Source organism: Cervus canadensis, chromosome 7, assembly GCF_019320065.1.
Source record: "Cervus canadensis isolate Bull #8, Minnesota chromosome 7, ASM1932006v1, whole genome shotgun sequence".
Lineage (NCBI taxonomy): Eukaryota > Metazoa > Chordata > Mammalia > Artiodactyla > Cervidae > Cervus > Cervus canadensis.
Window position 1 is genome coordinate 66,404,852 of NC_057392.1, and position 12,584 is coordinate 66,417,435.

General features: G+C 38.8%; 1 protein-coding gene and 1 non-coding gene across 2 annotated transcripts; one reads left to right on the forward strand and one right to left on the reverse strand.

The window, feature by feature from the left end:
• Window positions 1–2,804: 2,804 nt before the first annotated feature.
• On the reverse strand, window positions 2,805–4,980 carry LOC122444920 (transcriptional adapter 1-like). Its single transcript, XM_043473695.1, has one exon. It carries the CDS (start codon window positions 4,951–4,953, stop codon window positions 3,946–3,948), a length of 1,008 nt encoding a protein of 335 aa, XP_043329630.1. The 5' UTR covers window positions 4,954–4,980; the 3' UTR covers window positions 2,805–3,945.
• Window positions 4,981–12,259: 7,279 nt separating this feature from the next.
• Window positions 12,260–12,366, forward strand: LOC122445612. The gene has a single exon (XR_006270580.1). It is a non-coding gene; the product is annotated as a U6 spliceosomal RNA (small nuclear RNA).
• Window positions 12,367–12,584: the final 218 nt, after the last annotated feature.

The window sequence follows — 12,584 nt, forward strand, 5'->3', positions numbered from 1 at the left end:
TTTGAACTGTGGCGTTGGAGAAGACTCTTGAGAGTCCCTTGGACTACAAGGAGATCCAACCAGTCCATCCTAAAGGAGATCAGTCCTGGGTGTTCATTGGAAGGACTGATGTTGAAGCTGAAACTCCAATATTTTGGCCACCTCATGCGAAGAGTTGACTCACTGGAAAAGACCCTGATGCTGGGAGGGATTGGGGGCAGGAGGAGAAGGGGACGACAGAGGATGAGATGGCTGGATGGCATCACCAAGTCGATGGGCATGAGTTTGAGTGAATTCCAGGAGTTGGTGACGGACAGGGAGGCCTGGTGTGCTGCGATTCATGGGGTAGCAAAGAGTCGGACAGGACTGAGCAACTGAACTGAACTGAACTGATAACCACCACCTATAGATATAAACCATATTAACAAAAACATCTTTGGGATTCTCAATAATTTGTACCAGTGTAAAGAGTTCCTGAGAAAAAACATTTTGGGACCCTCTGGACTAAACAATTATCCATAAGGTAACTTAGAGTTCTGGGCATGGGAAGGTCTTATACTGAATAATGACTAGTTACCCTGAAGTTCCTGGTTTTGAAGGGTTTGAGAGAGGTCAACTAACATAACCATGCAGAACATAGAAGACTGAGGTGTACACAGAGAAGAAATAAATGAGGACCAGGCAGCAATAAGTCTTCCCAGGTAGAGCTGGTGGTAAAGAACCTGCCTGGCAATGCAGGAGACTAAGAGATGCAGGTTCAGTCCCTGAGTTGGGAAGATCCCTTGGAGAAGGGCACAGCTACCCACTCCAGCCTTCTTGCCTGAAGAGTCCCATGGACAGAGGAGCCTGCTGCCAGTCTATAGGGTGACAAAGAATTAGGCACAACTGAAGCGACTTAGCACACAGGGGGCAATGATAGACCAGAAATGTATCAAGGGCATGAGCAGAAAATAGACTGGAAGGAGCGCAGGCCCAGAAGCAACACCAGAACAGACAGGGTCCCCGGGTCGGTGAGCAGTGGCCACTCCCTTCCCATTATGGAGTATCTGGAGAGAAAATGAGCTTCTATGTTCCCTTGAGACAATTTCGTCTACAGGGATGTCTGAATGTATGGCCACTGCACTGACACTGTCTCCAGCTCTTTCTTATTTTCTTATGTATCTGCAAACTGAAGGAGGATTTGAAGAAAGTCATTATAACAGGCAGTCCTATGACTTTTCTGATCACTCTTGAGAGAAGAGAAAGTCTTAGAATCACTTTCAACAGCAAACATAGTCTCAATGACATGGCTGACAAAGATAAAACCTAGTTACATATAATGACCAGAACTCCAACTAGATTTGAAGGTAAATCACCTCTTCCCTCCTTTGCTTGCCAGCTGGAGACCTTGGAGCAGCGTCCTGGGACAGGCATTGGGCTCTTTCTCTCCTTACCCACCCTTATGGTGCCTCCTTGCTTTGCAGGCAAATGCCTGCCTTTTCTCTCTCCATTGCTACTGCAGAGCTTCTAGTGTTAAGGGATTTATCTTCTCTGAGCCTGGCAAATATTGACAGCTGATTCAGGCGGAGGCATTTTTGTGGATTTGCTGGAGATTTTCTGGCTGAGTCTCTCTAATTCTGACTTTCTTCAGGTATACCATACCGTGTTTAGTCAGTCATTCATGCCCAACTCTTTGGAACCCCAGAGACTGTAGCTTACCAGGCTTCTCTGTCCATGAGGATTCTCCAGGCAAGAATACTGGAGTGTGCTGCCATGCCCTCCTCCAGGGGATCTTCCCAACCCAGGAATCGAACCCAGGTATCTTCCATTGCAGGTGGATTCTTTACCATCCGAGCTACCAGGGAAGCCCCTTCATGTACACAGAACATCTTAAATTGGCCATATAATTACTGTCTCCACCTCTGCTCCCAAGAGTCTATCCAAAAGCTGACCAAGGTCCCCTGAGGTTACTTCAGATTGAAATTTATGGACAGTTTCCATGTCTAGTCTCCTGTCATCAAAGTACAGTTACAGGCTGCTGTGATGAAAGCTTCAGATACGTTATGTGTGTGTATATAGGTGAGGAGGCCAAAATTGCAATGACTACTTTCAAAGAAATCCTCTTTACCTCTTTGGCCTTTATCTGTTGCTGTTCAGTCACTCAGTTGTGTCCAACTCTTTGTGACTCCATGGTCTGCAGTATGCCAGGCTTTCCTGTCTTTCACCAACTTACTCTCTTGCTCAAACTCATGTCCATTGAGTCAATGATGCCATCCAACTATCTCATCCTCCGTCACCCCCTTCTCCTCCTGCCCTCAGTCTTCCCCAGCATCAGGGTCTTTTCCAATGAGTCTGTTCTTTACATCAGGTGGTCAAAGTATTGGACCTGATTTACTACTGCTAATAGTAACAGGGTTCAAAGTCATATAACTAGTTTCTGGCAATTTAATTTAATACTTTGAAAAAAAAGAAAAAACACGCACCTCTTTTGGAGTGAAGCATCTATTATAGATTGATGCCTTAGTTGAAACTTTCCAATTTAAGGCCCTGTTGCACATCCTGGTAATGAGCTCCCTTTAATTGAAGAAATCTGCTTTTCTTTGCAACATGAAAGAGCCTTTTAACATTAAATGTCTTATGGTGTTACATATAAGAAGTACACTTAGCATTATGACCCAATATGTGCATAAACATAAATATTTATGAATTTATACACACCCCCAAAAGTTTCTCAAGATCTTCTAATTCTCTCAAATTTTATTCTTTTTTTTTGTTTTGTTTTTGAAACTAAGCTATTTATTTTTTTGTCTTAATCTATGTATCACAAAAGGAAGCGATGACACACCTTAATTGGAACCTGTTTTTATCTGATACATTCTTTTGAAAAGTTTCTGCTAAGATCTCATAAAGCAAGGTTCTTCATATTTCTGAAGGCAGTATTCGTTATGTTTACTTTAATAAAGTTTTCTCCCAAAAGATTTATTTGTTGCATTTAAAATACAAAAACAAATGCACAGATCCAGATATTGAACCACACATACTTATCTACACATATATTATTTAGACCTACTTAAACCCATCTGTATATTCTAGTGTATCTACCTATAACATCTCTTGAATAAAAAAAGCAACATATCTTTTAAGAAACAAACTTGGTTATTAGTAACACTGCCATCTGGAAGGATATTTCACAGGAACAGGAGAATTAACCAAGTATAAATCCAGTATGTTTACCTGAACTTCTTAAAGACGTCTACAGGAATAGATGAACCTACCAATCAAAGTCTTTGGGCCCAACAACTCTAAAAGAAAGGAATTATGAGAAGATATTTTTATAAAGTTAATTACATCCTAAGAGATTATTCTCATTTGGTTTTTAAAGAAGAGACTTTATCTTATCGAACAGCATAGTATTTCTAAGTCTTATTTTCTATGAAATTGTAATAGGCAACTGTATCTGTTAAAACTGGTCACCAAAAAAAAGTATACTAAACTGATGACTAACAAAGATAACCAACTTTTAACACTTTGTTAAAAGCAGTTTAAGAAAAAACAGTTCTTCAGGAGAAAAGCAGAAATTTTAGACTTGCCAGATACAGAATACATGATGTCTCTGAACAGACATCCTCCTGATTGTGGAGACAAAGTTATAACAGCTTCTTTGTTCTAGAATGTCACCTACCTCACATGAAGACCATAGGATACTAGGGCTCAGATGCCCAAACATCGCTATTCCAGGCACAGAACTTTCTCAGTGCCTAGTCCCATAATTGGGAACACACACACATACACAAGAGAGATATGGGTCATTATCAAAATCAGATTTATATTAATGGCATCACAGTAGCAACACAAAATGTACTGTCTCATTTCCATAGGAAAGATTATATGTACACTATACACTTAAGTCTTGAAATGTGGATCTCCAAAACATTCAATTCAATAATCAATGAGTTTGCTGAGGGTCCCACACCGTCAAATCCTAATTCAGCAGAACAAAAGCCCCTCCTTGGCTGCCAAGCACTGGCGATGGACTTTGTCTTGCTGCAGCTCTTCATGATTTGGATGCCAGAGTTTCATAATGATCCTTTCAATGTTGAGAGCATATACGGTATGGGTAGGAATGACTTCCCTGTGTACCTGCAAAGCTTCAAAAAGGTCGTACATGTTCACTGGAGGCAGAGACGTGGGCAGTGTGTCCCCAGAACACGCCAGCAGGAGGGCCGCCTGCTGCTCAGCATCATCAGGGGGCGGGTGGGACGCTGGGTTCTGACCGGCACAAGGAGCAGAGAAGGCTGGAGGGCTTTCTATTAAGCTGTTATAAGCTACTACACTATTCTTCAGGTATGGCTGTGGAGTCACATTACTACCAAAGGCATATTTAAAATGACCATCACGTAATCGGTAAGCTTTCCTTCTTGACACAACTGATGTCAGTATATCTTTAAGGTGATTCTCCACCGCGTAGACCACAGCTGAGACAGCCTCCTCGGTGACATTGTCCAGCCCATGTTCGTAGGCAGTCACTATCATTCTCCCTTCAAGCTGACCCCGAGTAGGAAGCATCATTGTGTGCGAACAAAGTTTCAAGTCATCGTCATCCTGGGGATCCTTTGCCACAAACCGCTGGGCTCCTGAGAGGGGATTTTGAGGCTGGAATCTATGATCAAATTTCTGACGAACAGAAGAAAGCTTTTTCTTTCCCTTTGGCTTTCCAGGTTTGGCTGCAGAACCCCCTGTCCAGGGTAAAGATCCAGCACCCTCTGGTGTAGACACCAAAATCTGACAACGCGTGAGAATAGCCAGGAGGAAATCGTTGTGAGAATGGACATTATCCTGTGTGAGAAGTCTATGAGCTTCAAGGTCAAACTCTTCTTTGCTGATCTTCTGCTTGAACCACAGCTTTAAGTTAGCCCAGTATTGTTTCACGTTGTCCCCCAGGGCCTCGCTCAAGTTCTTCTTCGCCGCCTCCAGCTCACTCACAAAGGTCGCCATTGCTCCCCACGTATCAGCCCGACCTCAGACGTCCTCAAATTTTATTCTTATCACAATTTTTCTTAGCCCTTATTGTGAATTTTTATTTCTGAACTCTTTATTTTTCCTCTTAATAAAAATATTTCCCTTTTATCCTTCTACAGTGAGCCATTGTTTCAACTTCAAGCCACAGTAAAAATAAATAAATAAATAAATTGGGAAAAATTTTCCCGTCTTTGACCAAATCATAATTACCAATATAATAGATTTTAGGGAGAAATTAACCTTTCCTTTCAGAGTTATGAGAGACCTTATAGTCCAGGAGGCAGCCTGAAAACAGTATTTAAAAGAGTGGATTTTGGGAGAAAGTGAAAATGAAATTTGCTCAGTTAAGTCTGACTCTTTGTGACCCCATGGGCTATGTAGTCCATGAAATTCTCCAGGTCAGAATAGTGGAGTGAGTAGCTGTTCCCTTCTCCAGGGGATCTTCCCAACCCAGGGAGCTAACCTGAAATGATAGCTGTTGTACATCTTAAATATCTACCTTTGGAAGAATTATTCTTTTATCCCAACCATGTCAATTCTGCTTAAGTATTTTGCTAAGATATGATGGTACATTTTTCTAGGGAGAAGGGAAAAGTCTAAGTCCAATAATGCAATAAAATGAGTGACCTGTGAAGGATTGTATAAAGAAATGTCTTACTAGCAATGGACAAAAAAAATTCAGAAGAAATTGGGACCCATGAGAGCCACTATTTTTATTTCATGATTATTCCTAAAATCAATTCTGCTTATGTGGAAGTGTGGGCAAAAAAAGAACTGATGTATTTACCCACAACCTACTCAAGGTCAAAGGCTGTATTAGAATATGTTGGCACATCAATAGGCATCTTTTACTCCATCTAATAATTTTAACAGTTTTTAAAGGCTTTTGTAATAAGTACCCAGACCTGTTGGCTTAAGTCACAGAAATTTCTATTCTCATGTTTTTGAAGATCAGAAGTTTGAGACTGACATACCAGCAGGCTGGCTTCTTCTGAGGTTTCTTTTCTTGGTTTGTTGATGGATGTGTCTTCTCCCTGTGTCTTTGTTTGGTTTTCCCTCTGTGTCTTTCTTTTGTCCTAACCTCTTCTTATAACAACACTGGTCCTATTGGGTTAGCACCCACCCTTTAGATCTTGTTTTAACCTAATTACCTCTTTATAGACCTTACTGCCAAATACATTCACATCCAAAGGTTACTGGGGGTTAGGGCTTCAATATAGAAATTGGGCTGGGGAGCGATACAGTTCAGCTCACAACACTGCTCTAGTTATAGACTTCTACTAACCTGACTGAGCGACTTTCACTTTCACTATCCTGCTACCTGCTAAAGATGTTGGCGCCTGAATCATAATATTTATTTTTTCCTCCTTTCTGCCATCAACATGAATATCTTCAAGATTCAGGTAGACAATGGCTCTATCTCAGCCACCATCTACATACTTCATATAAGTAGTTCACTTCTATTATCAACCTCTAATTGTCGAGTCCAGCTCAACAACACAGGTTCCTGAAAGCGTGGTGCAGCGAAAGAATGAGAAACACTCAAGGGCGTTACAACTCAAGAAAGTTACAGGGGAACAACACCCCCACGAGGTGAAGGTGCCCAAACTGATCTCGAGTCTACTTTGTTATACTTTTTGAGACTTACTTGCTAATGTTTACATAAGCATAGCAGGCTAAGCAGCCCTCAATGATAATCCTGTGCAGTTAACATTTAACATTTTTGTATCCCTGATTTTCTGCCTCAAGTACAAAGACCCCGTTAATCTTTATGTGCCTCCCAGGCACCAAAGATAGGAACAGTCTGTTGATGGTTTTCCATCTCCAGGCGTACATCCTGCTTTCAAGATGTTTTTTGTTCCTTCTTGGATTCCTTCAGGAGTCAAATACTGGAATCCTGTCCTCTCAGCAAGATTTTTTATCTTTTGCCAGGCCTTTTAGCAGGCCTGTCTCCTATACCTAATGGTAGCATTTATATCCATGTCACCACTGCACTCATATTTCATTGCCTACTGTGTCACCAAGTCTTCCCACTCTTTTAATTCTCTCAAACTTTGTACTTATCATACCTATTATCAACCTTCATTGTGATTCTTTTTAACTCTTTTTAAGATCTCTCTTTTTTAACTCTTTTTCTGGCAAAATAAATCCCCTTCTTTTAATTTCTTCTTTACTGAGCCATTAATTTGTCTTCAAACCAGAGGAAAACATAAATCAGACAAAAATTTCCTATCTCTTCTTCCACATGTAACTGTTGAGTATGTGTATTTTCTATTGCTGCATAACAGGTTACCACAAATTAAGTACATAAATCAAAAATTATGAGTTTAGAGCTTTCATGAGTCTGTAGTCCATGTGAGAGTTAACTGGATCCTCTTCTGGGGTCTCACAAGGTTCAAATTAAGGTGTCGGTGCCTGTGTGCGTGCTAAGTTGCTTCAGTTGTGTCTGACTCTTTGTGACCCTGTGGACTGGATCCCGCCAAGTGCCTCTGTCCATGAGATTCTCCAGACAAGAATTCCGGAGTGGGTTGCCATGCCCGCCTCCAGGGAATCTTCCCCACCCAGGGATAGAACTCGTGTCTCTTACGTCTCCTGCATCAGCAGACAGGTTCTTTACCACTAGTGCCATCTGGGAAGCCCAGACCTGCAATCTCTTCTGAGGCTTAGCATTCTCTTGCAAACATTAAGGGAGGGAAAAATTAATTTCCTTACTGTTCTGACTGAAGTTTTTGCTTGTTCTTGCTAGCTATGAACTAGGGCCTGCTCTCAGCCTCGGAAGGCCTTCCTTTGGTTCTTTGCCTTGTGGCCTCTTTCTCTTTATCATATCAGTTTACTTCATCTTTGATGCCCATAGAAGAATGTCTCTCTGTCACTTCATCTTCTTCTAGAGGGCTGACCTGTTTAGATTAAGCCGACCAAAGATATTATTTAAATCAAGGTTTTAAATCAAAGTCAACTGATCAGTAACCTAATAAGGGGAATATCTCACCATATTCACTCTTCTGGGATTTTAAAGGGCATATAGATCAGAGGATAAGAATCTCGGAGTCTAGCTTAGAATTCTGGCTACCCCAAGACAGTTGGAGAGCATCATACAACTGCATGACCCCAAGAACTTCAAACTCATGATATCCAAAAATTGATTCTATCCTCAACAGAGTCAGACATGACTGAGGTGACTTAGCATGCATGCATGTAGCATGCATCTTATTCAAATTAATTTTTTTGTGACTAAGAGCTGAATAAGTATGTGTTTAATGTATTAAGAAAAGGAATAAGTGTTGTATTGTGATTCAGAAAAAAAAAGATCTTATTTGTACTCTAAGCTTTGATTTTCCTTCAAACTCTCTCCAATTCTAACATTAAATGACAATGTAATTGTACATCTTTAATAAAAGAAAAACTGCCTCTTGAAATAAGAAAATTCATACCCTTGAAAGTTACTTTTATAACTTGTTAGGTTAGTTTGTATTTCCAGTAGAGAATATAAACATGAAAAACAGGTTTCATTGTAAAATAATCATTGGAGAACAAGAATTGTAATATTATTATGCTATAAATTATTTATGGACTTGTTATGTTACAGTGAGAGAGAAGTAGTGTATAGTCATCAACTAATCTGCAAGAATTCATTAACACCCTTACACTGTTTTATAATTTATATTTTGATTAACCTCCTTACACAGTTTTGGAATGTATAGTTTGTGTATATAGTATATAATAGAATCTAGGAGTGTGTGTATATATATATTATATATTTATAATAATATATTAATTAATATATTATATTATTATTTGGGGCAAGGTCTATGTCTTATTCATCTTTGTCTTCTTAGCACCAAATAAAATACCTAGAACAAGGAAATTATTATTATTGAATAAAATAAGAGATTGACTCTTGAGTAATCTGATGTACAGAACACTGAAACAAAGCTTGCAAAGGTAAGATATGTTCTTAGGTCATAATCAAAAACATTTGGAAATGTAGAAAGACCAGTCCAGAAGATGTTAGTGCTAAAAATGCAGGCTTGAGATATATCCGTGAAGGTAGGTTTGCTTGTACATATAAATTAGGGCTAATACTACAATTAACTTTGATCCTTTTTACCCCAAGTCCTTTGCAGAGTCCTTTTTTATCCCACATCCTATATGCTTCTGTCTTGAATTTTTTGGCATTAATTTAGCTCCCAGTCTCCATTTTCTTACCATTCAAATTTTCAAAACCCATACACTACTGTATAACTCAGTTCCCACTTTAAATAGTGAAGAAACACCTTGATAAAAGTTTAAACAGTATTGAGTTTTCACTTTTGAAAATTAAAATTTTGGTTTAGACATACTTACACTTGTGCCTCTATTTTTTAAGCATTTTAAAAATTTAAGTATAGTTAATTTTCAGCATCATGTTAGTTTTAGGAGGATGGCAAAGTAAGTCAGACGTGTGTGTGTATATTCTTTTCCAGATTATTTTCTGTTATAGCTTATTACATGATAATGAATATAGTTCCATGTGCTATATAGTAGGGTCTTGTTATCTATTTTTTATATAGTAATATGTATATGCTAATACCAAACTCCTAATTTCTCCCTTCCCCTCCCCCACTATCTTTTTTGATAACATAAGTTTGATTTCTATGTCTGTGAATCTATTTCTGTTTTATAAGTTTAGTTCAGTTCTCTTCAGTCACTCAGCCGTGTGCAGCTCTTTGTGACCCCATGGACTGCAGCACGCCTGGCCTCCCTGTCCATCACCAACTCCCAGAGTTTATTCACACTCATATCCATTGAGTTGGTGATGCCATCCAACCATCTCATCCTCTGTTGTCCCCTGTGGCCACTGCTGAATTTTCCAAATTTTCTGGCATATTGAGTGCAGCACTTTCACAGCATCATCTTTTAGGATTTGAAATAGCTCAACTGGAATTCCACCACCTCTACTAGCTTTGTTCATAGTGACGCTTCCTAAGGCCCACTTGACTTTACATTCCAGGTGATTCCAGGTGATTATCTGAGTCGTGAAGACACTTTTTGTACAGTTCTTCTGTGTATTCTTGCCATCTCTTCTTAATGTCTTCTGCTTCTGTTAGGTCTGCTAGGTCTGTTAGGTCTGTATAGTAGGTCTGTTAGGTTTGTATAATACATGTGGTCACAAAGAGTCAGACATGACTGAGTGACTTTCACTTTCACATGTTCATTTTATGCCAAAAACTCAGCAGTGGCCAGAGGATTGGAAAAGGTCAGTTTTCATTCCAATCCCTAAGAAAGGCAATGCCAAAGAATGCTCAAACAACAGCACAATTGCACTCATCTCACACGCTACTAAAGTAATGCTCAAAATTCTCCAAGCCAGGCTTCAACAATACATGAACCGTGAACTTCCAGATGTTCAAGCTGGTTTTAGAAAAGGCAGAGGAACCAGAGATCAAATTGCCAACATCTGCTGGATTGTAGAAAAAGCAAAAGAGTTCCAGAAAAACATCTATTTCTGCTTTATTGACTATGCCAAAGCATTTGACTGTGTGGATCACAATAAACTGTGGAAAATTCTGAAAGAGATGGGAATACCAGACCACCTGACCTGCCTCTTGAGAAACCTGTATGCAGGTCAGGAAGCAACAGTTAGAACTGGACGTGGAACAACAGACTGGTTCCAACTAGGAAAAGGAGTATGTCAAGGCTGTATATTGTCACCCTGCTTATTTAACTTATGTGCAGAGTACATCATGAGAAATGCTGGGCTGGATGAAGCAAAGGCTGGAACCAAGATTGCTGGGAGAACTATCAATAACCTCAGATATGCAGATGACACCACCCTTATGGAAGAAAGTGAAGAACTAAAGAGCCTCTTCATGAAAATGAAGGGGGAGAGTGAAAAAGTTGGCTTATAGCTCAACATTCAGAAAATGAAGATCATGGCATCTGATCCCATCACTCCATGGGAAATAGATGGAGAAACAGTGGAAACAGTGGCAGACTTTCTTTTCTGGGGCTCCAAAATAACTCAAAATGGTGACTGCAGCCATGAAATAAAAAGACACTTACTCCTTGGAAGAAAAGCTGAATCAAAACAGATAATCAATAGACATTAACAACATGGTAAAAATAATGTTAGAATTATAAAGATCTTGAAGCAACCAGCATAAAAATGCTTCTATAAGAATTTATGAACAGGGTACAAACAAATGCAAATACAGAAAGTCTCAGCAAAGAACTAGAAATGTTTGACCACTAAATAGAAGATATGAAAATCCAAATATAAATTTTAGAACCATAAAATATAATAATTAAAATTAAGTGATTAGATTCAGTTAAAAATTAGAACATATAAGTATTTTTGGAATACAGCTAAAACAGTGCTGAGAGGGACATCTATAGCACTAAATGTACGTATCAGAGAGGACAAAAAGTCTTAAATTGATAATTAAGCCCCTCCTTGAAAACCTATATAAATAAAGGCAAAATGAACCCAAAGCAAGGATACTGAGAAACTAGATCACTCATACATTTCTGGTGGGAGTAAAAAATTTTACAGCTACTCTGGAAAATAATTCAGCAGTTTCTTAATAAATTAAACATTCAACTACCATCCAACCCAGCAATTTCACTTCTGTGCCTTACTCCAGAGATATGAAAACTTATGTTCACACAAAATCTGTACATGAATGTTACAGTAGCTGCATTTGTACAAGGCCAACATTAGTAAAACACAGATGTGATTCAACTGGTGAATGGTTAAACAAACTCTAGCACATTCAAGCCACATAACCTAGCTCAGCAATAAAAAGCAATGAACTATTGGTACACATAACAACTTGGACAGATCTCCACTCTGAGTAATACACTGAGTTAAAAAAAAAAGTCCCTATATATAGGTTATATATGATATGATACAATTTATATAACACTTTAAAAATGATTAAAATTGTAGAAATAATAAACAGCTTTCTGGTTAACAAAATTTAAGACCTGAAGAAACTGTAAATGGCAATATGCAAGATGCTTGTGATGATGGAAAATTCTGTACCTTGACAACTCAATGTCAGTATCTTGATTGTGGCATTGTTTTGTACAAGTTTGAACTGCATGGCTCTACTTGTATATAGATTTATTCAATAAATGTTTAGTAAATATCCATGGTCGGTTGAATCCTGGGATACAGAACCTCAGATAGGGAGGGCCAACTCTAAATTCATACATGGATTTTTGACTCTGAAGGTGGTGGGCAGCTCTAGTCCTCTTGGGTTGTTCATGTGTAAACTGTAGTTTTAAAATGTTGTTGTGGGTGCTCACTTCGGCAGCACATATACTAAAATTAGAATGATACAGAGAAGATTAGCATGGCCCCTGCACAAGGATGACATGCAAATTCGTGAAGTGTTCCATAGTTTTAGGTTCAAAAGGGAGGGGATATATGTATACCTATGGCTAATTCATGTTGAGGTTTGACAGATAACAACAAAATTCTGTAAAGCAATTATCCTTCAATAAAAAAAATAAATTAAAAACAAAGAAAAAAATGTTACTGTTGGGGAAACTGGGTAAAAGGTACTTGGAAATTCTTTGTATTATATCTTAAAATTGCAGGTGAGTATAACTATCTCAAAATA

Bases quoted from the DNA above. Each gene is read 5' to 3' on its own strand.
- LOC122444920 (XM_043473695.1), bottom strand. From the start codon at position 4,953: ATGGCGACCTTTGTGAGTGAGCTGGAGGCGGCGAAGAAGAACTTGAGC.